General features: G+C 34.4%; 1 protein-coding gene across 1 annotated transcript; it reads right to left on the bottom strand.

Moving 5' to 3' along the window:
- Positions 1-582: 582 nt before the first annotated feature.
- LOC144858653 (intraflagellar transport protein 20 homolog) lies at positions 583-20,279 on the bottom strand. Its single transcript, XM_078714753.1, has 4 exons — positions 20,105-20,279; positions 13,490-13,575; positions 13,125-13,228; positions 583-1,869 (listed from the first exon to the last, which is right to left on the bottom strand). Exons 1-4 carry the CDS (start codon positions 20,235-20,237, stop codon positions 1,788-1,790), a joined length of 405 nt encoding a protein of 134 aa, XP_078570879.1. The 5' UTR covers positions 20,238-20,279; the 3' UTR covers positions 583-1,787.
- Between the last annotated feature and the right edge of the window lie 18 nt (positions 20,280-20,297).

Here is a 20,297-nt window from a genome sequence, read left to right as displayed (position 1 = left end):
ACGGCTTGCAACATGGGCAGACATCCCTGATGTGAACACTAATGTTATCAAATCTACGTTTCGCGGTACATCTGAGATAGATAAGGTAGGTATCCAAGGCGGAGATTTGTACCCAAGTTTTTGCATTGTGCTCGCCTATGTCAGAATTAACCATAATTTATATATAGATAATGCCATTGTAAGCCAATCAAAGTTGAGTTTTCCCGTGATCGGCAGAGCTCATGGTTGAATGGTTTTTGATTCGTTTTTTTGATTGGTGAACGCGGAACATTTTATTTCGCACATGGTCTCTCTGGACTGATCCAGGGGCGGATTCAAAGAGTGGGTGGGGATTGGCGCAGCTACACAGCTGTGTGTAACTATCGACTTAACCACCGCATTTAATTGTTGTAAATGTTTGAAATTACCAATTGGTTGAGTCCGTCTCCAGTATATAGGCTATACGGTACACATTGAACGCAAAATAAAACACTGTAAATGTGCAAGCTATCTCTAGGCCTGATCCTATTTGCTAGTTATTTGAACAGCAACATTTTAGTGTCCATTGTGCTGGGAAATGAAGTGAAATATCTTCGAGTTCTTGGGGTAAATTTCAGATCAAACAGCATAATTAACTCAGTGTAGACCATTTTCAGTCTGGAGAAATTATCCGATATTATCGCAATGGTCAATGTTTATCGTAATACTTTACTGTAATATACCATTTTCGGAACATTTGTTTTTACACCTCATGTACTACTGTGTACGCACGCAACGGTGTTCGTGTTCATCGTACGAACACACGAGCTGTAAAATTGTCGTACAATTTAATTTGCAGGTGGTGTAATCTTATAATTAATTATTTAAAAGTCACTTTAACAACTTTGCTGGTGATTTAAATATGTGGAAGGTACGCTAGATAGAAATGTACCAAAGAAATTTAATAAGCTTGTTACCAACATAGCTATATATACGGTAGTCGAAAACAGTAGTAGTGTTCTGGGAAGCAGCAATCTTTTCCGCAACATGCGGCAGTAAACAAAGCAGAACCGCTACTGCTGTGTATGGCCTAGCTTACATTACAATTAGCCTAGTTTGGTCATTAATAAAAGGTAAGAGTATAATGCGCTTTACAAATATCGCCAGGTGGGTAAATTATTGTGTTAAAATAAATATTTTCCCTTACTAATTTAAGGCTATGGACTGGATATTGAGCACTCATTACAACAAATCTCAGAGGGGGCGTTTATTAGTGGCGGGGCGTTTATTAGAAATAATATGGTATGTTGTTTATGCTCGATTTAAAGAAATCACATTTTCACAACAAGCTACTGTATCACAATAAAACTAATAGGCCTACTAAAGCAAACTCAATTAAGGCTCGGCATGAGTGTGGGCCATGATCACGATATATTGGGCAAGTTAGACAAGGCTAGTGAGTAGGCCTAGCATTTTTTACAAATCTGTCAAAGTTTGCATAACTCAAAATATTTATGCCAGTCCCATTAGATTTGACTTGGGCAGTCTGTTTAATTTCATAAAATATTTGTAAATTAAAAGAAATGTTCTTTTATTATTGTTATTTTGTTTTGAAAGAAAAAATGTTAACTTGACTTGAATCTTTTTTCATTTTCTGCAGATCTGAAAAAGTCTTAAAATTTACACATACCTGGTTTTATGACAAGAATATTTTGCAATAGTTATGTAAAAACTATTAGCAATGGATGTCTTATCCAATTGAAAAATACTGTACTGTATGTTTATTAATTTTAAAATTGAATAATACAGAAATTATTATTGTAAATATATTATTTTTGCAGAATAAATTGGTCTATACAATCAATTTGTTCATCCTCTTCTTTCTGCAATGCAGCATATTGCATTCTGTACCTAAAAAAAAAACAATTATTACAATTAAGTCAGGGAGGTTTTAACCTACAATTTCTATCATTATTTCTATTGACAATCAGTTCTATGAGCTTTAATCAATAAAACTAAATCTTTCACTGGGGTTGGTTACCTTTGCTATTTCAAATCAGAGGGGGAAGGATGGTTGCTAGGGCTATGGTGGGGGTATCAAGTTTAAAAAAAATATTTATATCACCTTAGCCAAAGTCAAAATATTTTGAATAAATTAAGTAGGTCAAGTGTTAAAACGTTCGTAAAAGCCAGTTACTTATTCGCTTTAGAGGGCGTAGATGCAAAAATGTTTGTTGAACTAGGGTGGCATATGGTAAAGTAGGTAATCGATCCATCCATCCATCGAGGGCGTAAATGCATAAAATGTTATTGAACTTTGACCGGAAGAAGTAGAGGGTAACATGTTGATGCAATAACTGAATTAGACAAAAAAAAATGCTATTGAGAATGAGTATTTACACAAATTTGTCATGTATTTTTGGTTAACAGATAGCCCTTGAGATTGTCAAAGTTCATCATCATCATCATCTTCTTCTTTTAGTTATCTGCACTCTCTCTCTCTCTTGAATTGTTATTTTCCAGCCTTTCCTAGTCATTTTTAACATCATTTCAAATTAAAATGACGTCATACTAACACGTTGATTTAGACCATTTGCGTGCGTTTTAGTTGCAAAAGTTACAAAATGTCATCAAAATTATGCATATTTTTAGCCTATTAATATTATGAAAGGTGAAAGGTGCGAGTCCCGTGTTCATTCTGAACATAGGGGATGAGCTGTTAGGAGCTCACTGTACTAAGCCTCGGCATTATGTGGTAGGGTGGCCAGTTCCTTACCATGCCGCCTTTTTTCTGCCTAGTATTTTTAACTAGTACTCATTTACAGCTGAGTGGACTGGGAGTTGTCGAGAATTGAACCCGGGTCTATTTGTATGACAGTCAAGTGTCCTAACCACTCGGCTATCCAACTCCACCCCTATTTATAGTGACCCCCAATTTTTTATTTAAAGACACCTTCCCTACGTTTTTTAGATCTAATTTAAGATCACAAACTATAGTTAATGTAAAAATAATACTATATGGTCCTATTGCGATAACTTTTTTCGTCTTTAAATGGTTAAAAATGTGAAAAATAAGTCGATTCTAATTATATGCGGCCCCAAATGCATTGCGCGCGGATTGATATTTTTGTTTTTCTTCTGTAATTCACTTTTCGATCGATCGTGAGGCCAAAACAAATGGAAGACTCCTAACTTTTCAGCAAAAATACCGGGTTTTCCCCAATTTGTATCAACGAAGTCTGGCAAAAATAGAAAGACAATTAATGCAGCAACTATACAACGTCAGGCTAGGTATTACTATATAGCTAGCGTACGGTGTTCGTACGTTACCGATGTTTACCAGCTAGGCCTACAAAACTAGACCGTCCACGAGAGGTCAATCACCGCGAGCTACTTAGGTAGTGCATTGTTTCTCACTTTTTATCATAATTTACCATAAAACGTACATTTAAGACAAGGAATGACCTTTAATGTTTTTAAAGTAATATATATGTATTATTTTTACAAAACGTCACAAATTGTAGGGAAGGTGTCTTTAATATGTAAGCAGATATGTTTTAGATATGAATTCATACAGAATCTTTACCTCTCGGATATTGTGACGTCATCGTATGGCCACACGAATGTAAAATATAGGAATGTTGTATCTTTCGTCATAGCTCATCACATTTAATAGAGCGCATCTCCACTTATAAGTAACTATCTTAACATATTGACATTTACGTAACGTCGTCAAGCGAAGCTTTTCATGACTTTTACAATTGCGCAACGTGACTTATGCGCGATTTAACGATTTTCTCGAATTTAACATAGGTCGAAAACCAAATAACATTTCAAATTGAAACTTTGCAAAAGTTTAATTTATATCATGTGCTAACTTTCTTTTATAAAATATAGGATTTTTGTATCTTTCTTCATAGCTCATCACATTTAATAGAGCGCATCTCCACTTATCTGTTTTCCATTTTCACCCCGATTTTGATATTGTCTAGGTCAATCAACTATCTTTCGCATGAGTTAAAAATATTTTAATTTTTATGACATCATCATGTCTAAAAAATGTAAATAACGTGGGTCACTTATTTTCATCTTTACAGTAAATTTCAATCTGTTATAGCTCGTCAGAATAAATAGTGATAATCATGATTAAAATATTTTCTGGAAGCTATTGGATTGTAGATACGAATTCATGTGAACATTTTGCCAATCGGATGTTGTGACGTCATCATATGGCCAGTTGAATAAAAAAAAATTTTAATCTTTTGCGTCATAGTTCATCACATTTAAAAGAGCGCGCATCTGTATTTTACGTATTCAAATTTCTTCTTCTACACGATAATATGTAGTTGCTGAGATAATTTCCTTCCGACATTGCTATCTTAGTGTTTCATTTTGATACCGTCGCCATGTTAAAAATAGGAATAAATGGCGGGTCCCGTAATTTCACCTATTCTACACTGTATGTAATATGTATACAGATTATACTGTTACTGTATATACTATATGACACAAAATTGACAGAATTCAGCACTAACAACATATCATGTTCTTTAGTTCAGGTCATAATGCTATAATCTTTTTCTGTGTGGAATATTCCAACGTATGAAGTGCATATGGCGTTTGTGGTGAGGATAACTAACTCGTCAAAGTGACGAGTTCAAATCTAGTTCTTCTTTCTTTCCCCAAATTTTGTGTCAAGTGTATCTCTAATTCTTGACAACATAACATCTTATAACTTTGTCAGAAGATTGACCTCTAACTGTAGATGTGCAGGAAACTTTGTTATATGACGCGAGAGTCGCTCAGCGTAAGTTACGTGCGATTTATGAAATTTTATAGTTGATTATATATTCTAAACAAAAATTTATTTTTCAATGAAGCTTTACGAAAGTGTATTTCATAATATGGAGAAACTTTTGACATGATAAAAATAGAATACTATGCTAACAATTACGCAAGTACACATATTTAAAATTTCAAAATGCGCAAAATTAATTTCTAATCAATTTCGCGTACATTTCCGACCATTTTGAGCATTTCATAATTGTCTAAATTTTCTGCGTTTTGCACACGCACAGCTCGTACAAAAGTGGTTTTTGCAATTGATTTTTGTTTTTCATACCTTTTGTAGTAGATTTAATTTATTTTGATAAACTTTAATTGCAAAATAATGACGCATGTGCATGTTAAACTTTAGAAATCGTTTGCTAAAAATAGGTAATTTAATGCAAATTTTTGCAAAAATAGACCTATTTGTAATCAGTTATAACTCCTCAGGGTGGCTGGTTAACTCCATTTTTTAAAATGTATTATAGAAGCTGATGAGTTGTAGATATCAATTCATGTAAAATTTGTACCCAACGGATGTAGTGACGTCACCATATGGCAACTCGAATTTTTAAAATAGGATTTTTTTTCACTTTTGTACTAGTTAATTCAATTTAATAGAGCACATCGCGCTAATGCGTTCCCCATTTTCTCCTAGATTTTAATATGTTCTTTCTCAGTCAAAAGAAAGAATAAATAAATAAATAATCAATTCTCTTTGACATGAGTTTTTATTACGTCATCATATAAAAAGATATGAATTCCCATAAAAAGTTTGTCTATCTGATGACGTCATCATATGGCCAGTTGAACTTAAATAGTCAGATTTTCATCTCTTTCGTAAACATTCAGCGCATTTAAAATAGCGTGCACCTCGCTTTTTCGTGTCAAAAATTTTGCAAACATTTTCATTAATGTAATTATTTAGATAATTATCTCTTAAAATTGCTATATTTATGTTACATTTTGATGACATTATCATGTTAAAAATTGGATTAAAAGATCGGTCTCGTAATTTCATATATGCTACACCATATAACATAAATACTGTTATGCTTTATTACACAAAATTGGTAAAATTCAGTCCTGTAAACATATTTAATTCATGTCATAGAATGGCATAATAATTGTCGGCATTGATATTTTAATGTATGGGCATGTGGTGTTTGCGCGGATAATCCAAACTCGTAAAAGTGATGAGCTCAAATCAGTTCTTCTTTCTTTCCGTCATTTTTGTGTCACGTATAACTCTAAAACGTGTAAACATAACATTTCATAACTTTTCAACATATGGACATAAAGTGGACGTGGACGTAAAGTTATGTGCCTCCTATTTTTAATGACATCAGCGTTGCGCAACTTGACATATGCGCAATATTACGATTTTCAATGATTGATCATAGACTGAAAATTAAAAGTTATTTTTTATTGACACTTGTTTAATTCATATCAAGGGCTAACTTTCTATGGATTAAAAATGGCGTGTTTTACAAGAAGTTACGTACGCACGCGCATTTTAAATTTATTAATTTAAAATCAACTTTCTACATGATTCATGACATTTCTTTACTCGTGCGGTGCGCACGGAGTATGAAAATTATCTTTTTTTCTCTTGAATTATAATTTTCCAGTCTTTGCTACTGTAGTAATTTAAAGAAAAATTGAGACCATTTCAACTTTACATCACGCCATACGAACACGTTGAATTAGACAATTTGTGCGCATTTTTGTTTAAAAAGTTACAAAATATGTAAAAATTATGCCTATTTTGAATCTATTTTACATCTTCAGGATCAACAGTTATCCCCAATTTTTTTAACTTAATATGTAAGCAGATAAATTGTAGATATGAATACATGCAACATTTTTAGCTCTCGGATGTTTTGACATCATCGTATGACCACTCGGATATAAAATATAGGATTTATAGAGCGCGTCTCACTTTAAATCCATACCTCAATTTTGCCCATATTTTAATATTTGTTTGCTCAATCAATTATCTTTTGTAAAAGTACAAACATTTTAATTTTGATTAAGTCATAATAATAATATAATAATAATAAATACTTTATTTTAACACGGAAAAGCTTGTGTCACCATAAAGGTGTTCTTCTACAAGGCCGTGATCAACTAACAGTAGTACATTACACATTTAAAAATAACAAATTTTAAAAATAACAAATTTTAAAAATAACAAATTAGAGAACAAAAATATATGAACAGAAACCTTAATTACATTTGTGATAAGAGTACAAAATAAATAATAAATCACACCAATAATTTTTTGAAAGTATTTAAATTTGTGGCATTTTGCATTGGTTTTTTTAGAGTATTCCATAAACTAGCACCATGATATGAAAAACTTTTTTTTTTATATTCTGTTTTGGGTTTATTCAATTTTAATACATCCTTTGATCTTGTATTGTATGTGTCTAGTTTGGGTGTAAATAGTTCGTTTAGATATGGTGGTGCTTGATTATGGAATATTTTATATAACATTTTGGCTTCATTATTATGTAGTTGAGTATTAAGATTTATCCAGTTTAAGTTTTGCAGGGCTTGTGTACTTGAGTCGTATTTCCTTGTTTTTGTAATAATTTTGGCTGCTCTGTTTTGTAGCATTTGTAGTTTATTAGTATTTTTTTTATTTGATCTGCCCCACACAATATTACAATAGTTAAACTGTGGAGAGATAATACTATTATACATTAAGCAAGATACATGTTTTGGGACGAGATTTGAAGATTTTTTTAAGTAGTACAAGCCTGGCAATACTTTACTTTTAACATTATCTATTTGTTTATCCCACAGTAAATATTCATCAATAACAACACCTAGATGTTTACAGCTTTTTACTCTTTGTAGCCGAACATTGTCTATGTTTAAATTTAGATCAATGTTTGCTAATTTTGCAAGCCTTTGTTGTGTTCCTATAAACATACACTGAGTTTTATTTACATTTAGACTAAGCTTGTTACTTGCTAGCCATGATTTGATTTTTTTTAAATCTTCATTAATTTTTGCAAGTACTTCCTTTATATCAGAAGATGCAAAGTAAAGAGCTGTATCATCTGCATACATACTAATCTGTACACTATTTACATGCTTTGGTAGATCATTTACATAAAGTATAAATAAGAGTGGTCCCAAAATTGATCCTTGGGGGATTCCACAATTACTATAGCATTTATCTGATCGGACACCATTTACTTGTGTTAAGTGCGTACGATCACAAAGATAGTCTTTAAACCAATTTATAATAGAGACATCTAAGTTAAATGATTTAAGCTTGTCTATAAGTATGGTATGGTCTACCGTGTCGAAAGCTTTTTTCAGATCAAGCATGACTAAACCTATATACTTCCCACAATCAATATCATTTATCCAATCTTCTGTAATATTTAATAATGAAGATACAGTAGAGAAATTAGGACGAAATCCTGATTGGTAAGCATAAACCATATTTTTTGAGTTAATAAATTGATAGACCTGATCAAATACAACCCTCTCGATAATTTTAGAAAGAATCGGTAAAATTGATATGGGTCTGTAGTTGCTAGCTTCAGTCCTATCTCCCCCCTTAAACACTGGGCATATTTTGGCACATTTCCATCTTTTTGGAAAAGTACTGGTTGAGAGTGAGAGATTTACCAAATAAGTGAGAGGTCCAACAATTTGATCAATAACCAACTTCAGCATTTTAGCTGGAAGCTCATCTAAGCCTGTCGCTTTACTAACATCGAGTGAGTTTAATTGTTTATAAATATATTCCTGATTAACAAAACTAAATTTAAGTAGGTCCCTACTTTGATTAGTATTATTTACAATAAGTAATCTAGGAATTTCTGGTGGGATGTTTTTTGCAAGGTCAGGTCCTATTTTAGAAAAATATTTGTTTAAATTGTTGGCTATTTTAGAAGAGTCTGCTGTTAGTTTGTTATCATTTGTTTTTAAGTTTGATATTTCAGTGTTTATACTCTTTGCTGGGACAATATATCTTAAAGTTTCCCATATTTTCTTTGAATCTTTTGTATCTAATTGTTTAGAAAAATATTCTTTTTTACATTTCTTTATTTCAGCATTTACCTTATTTTTACCTAGTTTGTATTGAGCCCACAGTTCAGGTGTATTAGTTTTAGATGCTTTCTTTTTTAGTACATCACGCTCACGCATAGACCTAACTAGATCATCTGTTAGCCAAGGACTAGTTTTGTTTTGCACCCTCTTCTTTTTTAGCGGGGCACAATCATTAGCAATTTTAAGAAAATTAGATTCGAAAAAATATGTAGCGTCATCAATATCATTATAATGTTGAATTTCTTGCCAGTTTATTTTTTCAATATCCCTTTTAAATTCATTTTCATTAAAATGTTTGTAGTTTCTACTTGTTTTATATTTATGCTTATGAGCTTTACACTTTTCTTGTTTACCAACAATTACATAGATAGCAGAATGGTCACCGATACCTGTATGTAAAACACCTGATTTGGAGATACTATTAGGAACTGTTGTGTAAATATGGTCTATTAAAGTACTACTATTTTCTGTGATTCTCGTTGGCTCAGTTATTAATTGAGTTAGATGAAAATTTTTAGCAATATCAATTAATTTTTTAGTATAACAAGATAGGTTTTTAGAATGAGTGTCACAATTTACATCCCCAATTATCATATATTCTAAATTTGTACTTTCAACATTCTCTAGTACTTTTTCTATTCTCTCAAAGATCTGCATATCAGAATTTGGGGGTCTATACCATGATAAAAGGAGGAATGGTTTTGAATTTAGTTGTTTAATTTCAATAATAGACATTTCCAAATGCTCATTCATAAGATCTGGTCTTAACTTATGAGTAGTCTTCCCGTTGCGATTTAAGTACACAGCAACTCCTCCACCTTCCCTGTTACGATCTTGACGATAGAGATCATAGCCATTTATACGTACATCATTATTACTAATAGTATAATCAAGGCGAGTTTCATTTAAAGATATAACATCATCATGTCCAAAAGTGTAGATGTTTGTCGTGTGGATAACTAACTCATGTCTTGTCCTCAGTGGATAATAATAAATAATAATAATGTTATTGCATGAAATAATCTCCTTTTTTTTCACCTTATCTGTGACGCTTAAAAATATCAACCAAACCAATCTAAAAATAGATTAATAACAGGTACTTTCTAGAGCTGTGGCATGCATAAAGGCCTAATGCATTTAATAGACACGTGACATGACCAGTAATTAATTTGCTAGCTTTGATCGTATAATACATTTGCATTCCAATCAAGAAGGCTACGATTTCTGCTGTTTGCTAGCGTGCTATGATGTTCGTATTGATTGAACGCAAAAAATGTTCTTATTGCGTATGTTTACCGGCGGATAAGTAGGCTACGTTCATTTTGATGTTTGCTAGAGCGCTATGAAGTGTCATTTCCGGGCAAATAGAGGTGTCCTACTGATGAGTAGGCCTATTTTTTTCATTGGGGACTTCCCCCTGACGTTCGTAATGAACGCAAACAATGTTTCTTATTGTATCGTATGTTTACCGGTGCAGGACTAACTAACATTAGCGAATGTCTAGAGTAGCCGATTGGATCACAGAAAGAGAAGAGATACCGCCAGTGAGGAGATCGATAAAAACAAAGTCTTCTAAAAATAGCAGCAGCGAATGCTCGGCCGTCGATGTTCATGCATTCATAGATTTCCGGCTAATATTATTAGTCCAGTCATTTTAACTTTTTACTTGAAACGAATTGTAACAGAATTTTTTTCACCGCAATGTATTTCTTTGAGGTCCCCAGAACGCCATACTAAAAGTCACAAAAAATCCTTGTAGGGGAAAGGTGTCTAATTTGCATAAATCCAAAATGGCCACCAAAATTCAATAATTGGACATATTTTTACCTAAAAACGGCCTTTTTGAATGTTTTAAAGTTCCGAATGAGGTATTGGCCCATGGGCTTTCATTTGGAAAAGGTTACAATTTGATTTATTACTGGTAATTTGCATACTAATTAGCATATTTTTAAATGACCGCTGAATTCTTAGTTAATCCTATTATCTGCTGGTTTTCATGAATATATACTATTTTTGTTCATACCTTTTCAAGTAGAAAAGTATTGTCTGACTTCTTGGTAGGTGTGGTACAAGCATATTTAGAACAGAAATAAACAAATAGAAATAAACTGTAACTGAAATGGAAGGTGGGTCAAATATCATTGTACATTATGTCCTAATTATGTCACATACTGTATAGTATCTGATTTGTTCCTTGTTTTACTGTAAGACATTCATTTTGTTCTTTAAAATTATCTTGCTTAAATGTTTAGCGCCAATAATTTAGTCACGCACTGTAAGTCTGGTGGCTCGGAATTCCTGCAACTTCTCTGCATTCCGTGGACACATATTGCAGAAGAGACCATGGTGTCAATATGTACACCTATTCATTTGCACACTGAGTGTTGCAGTCACAGTAGATAACATTCAGTAGTTAAGATAGTGCTGGAGATTTATCAGTCTGATTGGTTAGATTTACTATCTACAATATGCCAACCGGTTTCTCATGGCTGCATATACTTCTTTCTATTGCATATTTTCTGAAAAAAGACATGAAGACTGTGATAACCACCTGTAGAAGTTTGTAGCAATGTTTGAGGGTCCACATGATACAGATGTAAGCATATGTTCCCATGCAGAATTCTATAGCCTAGAGCGTCTAATTATCCCAACCACCTTGAGATGATACAAATGCTTTTCCCTGCTTCTAGTTGTTCAGATCTTGGCATGTCCACTCAACTTTTGCATATAGTTTCATTAGTGCTTGCCCATGCTGGAATTGACAGAACCCACATTAGGCGCTGGTTTTTTGTAATTCCTTTTCTTCTTATGAGCCCAACATCAGTCTTAACACTCATCAATACTTGTTCTACTGAATTAAATCTGATATTATCCTGCCCAAAACTTGTCACTTCTCGCCACATGAGCCTTCCTGAACCCTTTGATAAACATCTGGATCGGTTTATGGTAAATTGAGCATTGTTTTCAGGTACACATGAACATTTGGCATAACCAGACGAGAGTATGATCAGAAGCGAACAGTTTGGTGATGTAATCCCCAGTTTCTTGTTCGTTAAGGAAGTGTAATGCTTACTATCTATGTACTAATCAAAGTAGAGCTGTCTTGAATGTCATTTTTTACCTTAGATCATTAAGACATTGACTCGTCTTTATGTTTTCTGTCAAGTCGGTGGTTTGATTATAAACTTTTGAAATGGTCTCAACATTTAAAAGTCAAAGTAAAACTTTGTTTAATCCCTCACTGTGGGAAACTAGATTCTCGCAATTTAAGATACGTTATATTAAAATACAATAAAATATGAAAAATACAATTAATTAAAAAGTGTTGTGCCTGATGGTACAGATGAGCAGGAGTTACAACCTTGCTGAAAGGTGATGTATCGTGGCGGAGCGGATGACTTGCATCTTTAGAAACACCACCGAAATTAAAGTAGACAGACTCTGACTGCTGATCCTCACCAATCATCACCCTCGCTCTTCTTACAAGGCGATCAACCTTGCTCTTCTTACAAGGCGATCAACCTTGCTCTTGTCCACTTAGAGTAGCATTTTCACCCCAACCGACAATGCAATAAGTCCATACACTACGTATAACAGAATTATAAAATCCCAGGGGAATTATTAAATACGACACCCCAAGGTATGTGAATATGAACGCGGTCAATAGGATCAAGAACCTTGAAAAGGTATGGAAACATTAGTCTAATATAAACCTGAAAACAGCATGAGATAATAGGATCAATATACGCATTTAGATGCCATTCAAAGTATGCTATAGAATTATTATGCAAAATAACAATAATAAATCAAATTGTAACCTTTTTCAAATGAAAGCCCACGAGCCAATACCCCACTCTGCAACTTTAAAGCATTCAAATAGGCCGTTTAGAAGTAAAAATATGTCAAATTATTGAATTTTGGCAGCCATTTTGGATTTATGCAAATTAGACAGATTTGTTGGGACTTTTAGTATAGTGTTGTAGCATGATAAAACTCAGTACGGCCGTTCATGAGAGGGTAGCTGCTCTGCTGACGACGATAACACAGATGACACATAGACATAATAATGCAAACTACAAATTTCTATTTATATAGGACCACTTATAGAAAATTTCTATGCATGATTTTTTTTTTCTATCAAGAACTCAACACGCAATAATCGTTTTCAAGGTCAATTAGAATTTTTTACCTTACTGAAAAAAGGCACATTGTAAAATTTACAGGGTCCGGATCCCATGATCCACACCTCCGAGAGAACTTACCTTTCAACTTGCATCTTTTTTTCAGCTATAAGAGCATGTAGCTGTTGCTGTTGCGCTTGTCGTTGTTTAGCTATAGACTTAAGAAGATTGCGTGAACCAATGGCCTGCAAAAAATAAAAAATAAAAAAATATTAAAATATACTGTATGCATGATTGATAATGGTACATTTATTATCTTAATTAGTTAAGATTTACTTAAATGCACTAATTTAAAACACACAAAAGACCATTTAAAGTAATAAAATATTCTTTGAATGACTATATATTATATATTATTATAATGTAGTTTATTTAGTTGATTTCTTCAGGTAAATCTTAAAACTGTATTTAAAGAATGAAAAATATTTTTTAAACAGTACATGTACCTTCATTTTTTCTTTCTCAACTTCATTTGCTAACCTATCCATCATCATAATAAATCCTCCAACAATTTTCTGAAATCCATCAATTTCTGAATTGAGAAATAACAAACTGTTTATAAAACAAGAGCATCAATGTGAAGTGTATACATAATTTTTTTTTTTTAACTTCAATATATACCTATGGAAAATAATAACAATAATCTGCATATTAAGCAGCAGGTTCTGGGTTTGAATCTAGGTTGGAGTGACTTTTTCTCATTCTTACAGATTGCCTCATCTTATCGTTTCAAAATAATGAATACATTTTCAATATCACCATGCGGTTTAAAATTTGTTCTGTGCTTTTGCTGTTTATGTAATGAAAATATCTCTTCGGAGATCCCGATACTGAAAGGGCTTATCAATTTGATATCTGGTGCGCATGCGTACAATTGAGGGACACCGAGAGTGTAAAAGGGTCACTATATAATACTGAAAATGTTTAATGAATTAATACTCTCATAGGTCTAGTGTTTGTTACTAAATATAAATTATTACTAACTAGCAGTAACCCTTGCTCCGCACGGTCTTTTTATGCCCTATGTGGTTAAAAACTTTGCATGGTCAAGTATAATAAAAGCGCACTCTGACAAAAGTACAAATTATTAAAATAAAAACAAATTGTATCAAGAATAAAATTCAGAACTACTGTATTTATGGCAGCCATTGATTTTGTTATACATGATCCCTTCACTTTGAAATATATGTAGACTAAAAAATGAAAGCAATACTGGATATGGAACTTTATACTTTACTATTGTTCAGACTTTGCGAAAATAAAAGACGAATCGACGAAGTGTGAATTAGATGATGTGCACAAACACTAACGAAAGTATAAAATGCCAAACTATATTATTTGGTTTTTTTTTTCGTGTTGTATTAATTATTTAATACATAGGCCTACAGATAAAATAAAAAAGTTAACATAAATCGATATGATTGGTTTATAAATTTAGCAGACCTAGTCTAAAACATCCTTTATCTAACCACAGGAAATCACAAACATATATTATGACAGTATAATATATATTACCAAAACAAATCTGATAAGATATAAGAATTTAAAGGGGGGTTCCGGGTTTAAAATGAATAGTAAAAAATGTAAAATATATTTGTTTGTCTCTTGAACGGTAAAAGTTTCAATTTATATAAGCGCCCAGTGAAGCAGAACGAAGGCTGTGAAATGAGGCCAGATTACAAGTGCAGCTACGGCGATATGACACTGTGTTACACAATAGGAAATTTGTGAAATGGTCAATCTTCCGACGACTCGTTATCATTAACCATATCAATTACTTTTGTAAAATTATACTTATCTGATGTAATTTTAGTCGGTCTTCCCATTTATAAAGTCAATTTTCTATGAAAATTCATCAAAACAGTGAAAAATTAGATATGTTTGCACTTTACGTTTGCCGATTTTCGCACTGACTTAGGGAAAACCTTCAAAATCAATGAAGCGTAACGTATACATTGCTGCTGAGGAGCGAGAGTCGAGACGACGATACACGTGCTCTCTCCGCCCATGCCTGGCATCGTCACGTGATAAGCAGTATAAGTATACAATACCAAACTGGTCGGGTTGAGTATACCCCGTCTATAATCACAACATGAACGATGTACAGTATTTGATTGAAGGTCGACTCGACCTACCAGAATGGTATAGATAATATAGCTCGAATGAGAGAGTTGGAATATTTGTAAACATAAGTATTGCTAATTTTAACAAGTGTAGCCTATAGTTGTAAAAGGCTTGGTAGTATCAATTCGCATAGGTTCTACTACACTAGCTAGCTCAATTTTTAACTGGGCCGGATCGGCTAGGTTTCCTTCCTACTACCTTGTCTACTTGCTTGATGCAGTATCCGCCTTTTTGGAGAGTAAACTAGGCCTATTTTAGGCCTACTTAGACGATCGGGACACCATACATGCGGACGGCGATCGTATCTTGTTTTGCCTTAATATTTACAGCCGATTTTGTAGAACGTTTTTAGGTTTAGATTGTTTAGGAGTTTGGTTGATAGGATGGGTTTGGAATCCACTGAGATTTGTTATTTATGGGCCAATCGTTTAGTAGTAGGCTAGCTAGGCCCATGATGGGCCCCAATGTTTTAACGTAGCCATCGTGGCATGGAATCCCTAGTCAGAATGGCTCTCACCCATGATGATGATTTAGGCTAGGCCTAGCCTAGTACGTGAAGCCAATAATACGATCTGTATAAAAATAGTATAATTTATGACTCCGTAACCTGTACTAAATTTTGTATTTCATTAAATGTCAAATAAATATATGCTACTACTGTTATTATGAGCTTCCCTAAGCTGTTGAAAAACAGACTTTCCATGAATTTACCCTAAAATGTATATGAAATTTAATTTTTTTAATTTTTCGTTATTACTTCTTCATTCTGACATGTCTATATTGTTATAATATTTTTTATTTAATAAATAAACGATATTTAAAAGCAATTTTAAACCCAGAATCCCCTTTTAAGGCACAACTAGAGTATGAGCCTATTTCTATTGAGCAGAAAATACGGTTTTGAATACCGTTCTTTTTAAGAACGTTTTTTTCTGGCCAGCAGAAATGGGTCTCCACAAAAAGAACCGATCTTAAAGACGGTTTCAAAAACCCCAATTAATTCCGGTCTCGATCGCAAAGAACCATTTTTAGCTTAATCTAAGGGCGAGAATCCAAAATCACTTTTTAACGGGACCGATCGTCTAATTATGTTGGGCCCGAACGCCCACACAGTTGGGCCCGAACGTCCACACGGGTTGGTACCCGATCGTCTTGGAATAAGCCCAATCGTCCATCAATTGTATCGGCCCTGAGATGATTCGGCCCGGGACTATTTGGCCCACTTTTGGTGGGACGATTCGGCCCACTTTTGGGGCAAAACATCCCACTTTGTGGGCCGAAACATCTCTCTTTAGACCAAATTCATATTCATTTTTTTTTGGTATTTATCAAGTTTTTAAAGGTGTTTAACAATCCGTATTTTATTGATATTGACAATGTGGATATAATATATCTGGGCTCGCACTGGCCGATCGCCAAGTCGCCATGGGCGAAAACGTTTCCAGATTGGCGAAAAATAAAACGGCTACTTTAGCCATTTTGGCTATGACATATGATAAAATAGATAATAAAATAATCATTTTGGCGAAAGCATAAAGTCCAACTAAAAGGTCCATTTGTCGATCTTCAAGCATTTATTTTGTTCGTTATCATGTTGTTTACTTCGAGCTCCATTTTCGTCAACTTGTTTCGTTGTACCAGGCGTCTCTTTGTTATTTCAATATGATGGAGATAGCAGAGGTAGACTGCACAGAGAGACAGACTTTACACGACACATGGATGATGGAGTCTACCCAAACTATCACGTGTTGCGCTGCACAAACGATCGACGACTCGACAGCCGACGGTCGGCTATTTACCGGGATTGTCTATTTTTCGATAAGGGTGTTCTTTTCAGATTAAAAAAAACATAGTATCTTCAATGAATGATCTTATCGAAATCAATATTTATGCGTTATGCATTTTAGGCTCCAATAATGTAGTTTCATATTTTACCCTTAATAAAGTTTCCCCGTGCGTGCAGTGCGTCAGTAGAGTAAACAAAACAACATTCGGGAAATGGTAGAGTCTAACAGGGATTTAGCTAAACACACACGTGCATTTATTGCGGACTATATAAACAGCAAGGCCGGCCGCCGGCGGCTTCTGTGTTGTTGGGTAATAAATAATCGAGCCGGGATGGTATAAATTTCTCCCCCGACAGAAACGCCTTTTCCCTGTGCTTTGGCCTATATTATCTGCACGTTCAACAACGATACAAGTGTTCGTTTGCTAGAAATATTTTTAGCATATAGGCCTACGACGTACCGTCGTACATAATTTTGTAGGCCTAGGCCCCTACTGCACTTTCGCACCTCTTGAGCATACCCAATTTAAAAACATTCACCCGCTGCGCGGCGGTGACCGTGAAAGTCTTAGGACACGATTTTCGCGTGGTACGGAAGCCACCAGCCAAGCGTAAAAAACAAAAATAACATAGCGTTCAGAAGATTTCAGAAAACTGTAAAATGTTTCTTATTAAATTGATAACTCCATGAATGCTGTATGATTAAAAACAATTTGAACAATTGTTTTGATCATATAAAATACAACAATTATTTTTTTTAATCAAATATACAGTGATTTAGGCATGGCTCTCTTTCCCCAAATGCCTTACAAAAACGTTCAGGGAACAGTGTATAGACCTATTGACACAGATAAATTAACTAAAACGTTTTTACCATTATATTTCAACAATTTTTAATTTTGGCTAATTACCGATTCATTTGGCTAAATAAACAAATTGAACTTTAGCCATCTTGGCTATAGATAAACTGATTTGACTAAAAAAAATATTTTGACTTTCGCCAAATGGCTAAAGAAAATGAAATGTTAGTGCTACCCCAGTATATATAATAAATTACTAAAAAAACGTAATTTTATATTCAATTTATTACTTCGAAAACCTTGTTTATTTTGTGCATTCGAAACAGAGGGCGTAACTTGTTTACATCGTTCGCGTGACTAAAAAATGATCATTTTCAACAATGTTTTCAAAATGTTTGCTTTATTGCATCTTTATTCCTAGTAGTACTACCCCATAGTCTCTCTGAAAATAAAGTTTAGGGAAAAAAGCTTATTTTATGCTTATAAAATGCATATCAAAGACGATAAATCTAAGTGTGCCGAATCGTCTCAGGGCCGAATCGTCCCGGGCCGCGATTTTTTTTTTCGTACATACCGTAGTTCCCCGGGTATAATCCCACCCCCCTTGTACGTGAAATTTGCCCGAATTTGGGAGGTGGGACTATACCCGGGGATTTCCCGCTGCATGAACTGAAAATGACGATATTTCTTCTAGCTACGATTTAGGCTATCTAAAAGCTATATTCCGATGTAGGCCTAGCAATTAGACGGCCAGGCCATCTAGGCCTAGGCGGCCTAATTGGTCTTACCTATGCTATGCCTACCGTATAGATTTTCCACGAGATTTCTACTTAAAAAATACCCTAAAATGTGATCTAGGCCTAGTTTCCTAAATCGACATGAACTCGATCATACGAGTTCTCCATGTTCACACACACGCTCGAGCTCTCTGTGTAAATCGCATGTTGTTGCATGTGACACAAACTCTACTGCACAAGCCGGTCGGTATAGAGGGCGGTGTTTTTTTTACGGTAATCACACATGCGCAGTAGTGTAAACAACAAGAAAGAATGTACACGACGGCGAAAGGATGTACAGAACGTGACGATCGGGGCATGCTAGCCTTAAGGTTGTATTCAACTTAACAATGTTTGATGAGTTTTAAGTCAGCCAAATTCAGAGAAATTACTCTATTTTTTTGGTGAGAAATTGACGTCGGCCTAGCTAGCTACAGTAGGCCTAGGCCCACCTCTGGCCTAATGTTAAATTATACACTGGGACTTTGCCCGGGGATATGCTTGCGTGCGAAGGTAATTGTAAAGTCGGGGGTGGGATTATACCCGAGGTGGGTTATACCCGAGGAACTACGATACATACATACATGAAACGTCACAAAATAAACATGAATAATTCATCTGTTAAATTTGTTGTTCCGTGTGCACCCAAGCGTAGCAACAAGTGATTACAACTGCGATACGATTCTAGGCATAGGATTCTAGGTCAATTTACGCGATTGCCTTCGCGCACTCTTCTTCACACCACTATGCATGTATCGAGGCTAATCGACAGCTAGGCAAGACACGTAGTAATTGGACATAGCCCAAAGAAAGCTTAGACCCACAAGAATAAAGAATGTGTATAATGTGTGTACTGTAATGTTTTAATTCTGCTATTTTATTATTAAACAATATGTATGTACTCAAAGGAACTTTAAAAATGCGCGTATGAACACATGAGATGGAAAGATTAGACCCACGAGAATAAAAAATGTACTATAACATACTGTATTTTTGTGTAATGTAATTATGTAATTGTTTAATTTTGCTGACTTACTCGGACTGTGTCATACCTAGCACACACACACGTCACACATCCACACGTCACACACACACAGACTGGAGCCCACAGACTACCTAGAAATAGACATGGGCTTTAGAGACTAATAATTAGGCCTAATAGTATTAATAGAAACTATAATTTTAACACGTAATTCTTTAGTAATAAATTATATTAAAAAACACCATAAACTAAATGCTGATTATTTCGACAATCCACACAAAATGCCGCTATTCTTTTATGAAATCGCACGCCACAACCGCAACCACAGCGGAGATAGGCCTAGCCTAGAATCGTATCGCAGTTGTAATCACTTGTTGCTATACGCTTGGGAACAACAAATTTAACTGATGAATTATTCATGTTTATTTTGTGACGTTTCATGAGAGGGGTCCCCAACTTATGTACGAAAAAAAAAATCGCACCCGGGCCGAATCGTCTCAGGGCCGAATCGTCCCGATACCCTAGAGAGGGGTGGCAGGCCTTACCTAATTAAATAGCTAAGGACTAAGGTGGCCTAAAAAAAAGTTACATACTGTCAACAAATGTTTTACACTCATCCCTGAGCTCTACTGTCTGTTGCTGAACTTCAGGTTCCAAAACCCGAATTTTGTTTAATTCATCAAAGTGTAAGCCGGCTTTAGAGAGAGCCTCATCTGCCGCCGCCATGACTACTACTATCTAACAAACCTCTTTTAAGAATATGGAACGCCTTTACTGCCTTTACTC

Source organism: Antedon bifida, chromosome 2 (genome assembly GCF_963402885.1).
Source record: "Antedon bifida chromosome 2, ecAntBifi1.1, whole genome shotgun sequence".
Taxonomy (NCBI): Eukaryota; Metazoa; Echinodermata; class Crinoidea; order Comatulida; family Antedonidae; genus Antedon; species Antedon bifida.
This window is presented reverse-complemented; position numbering and strand designations above follow the sequence as displayed.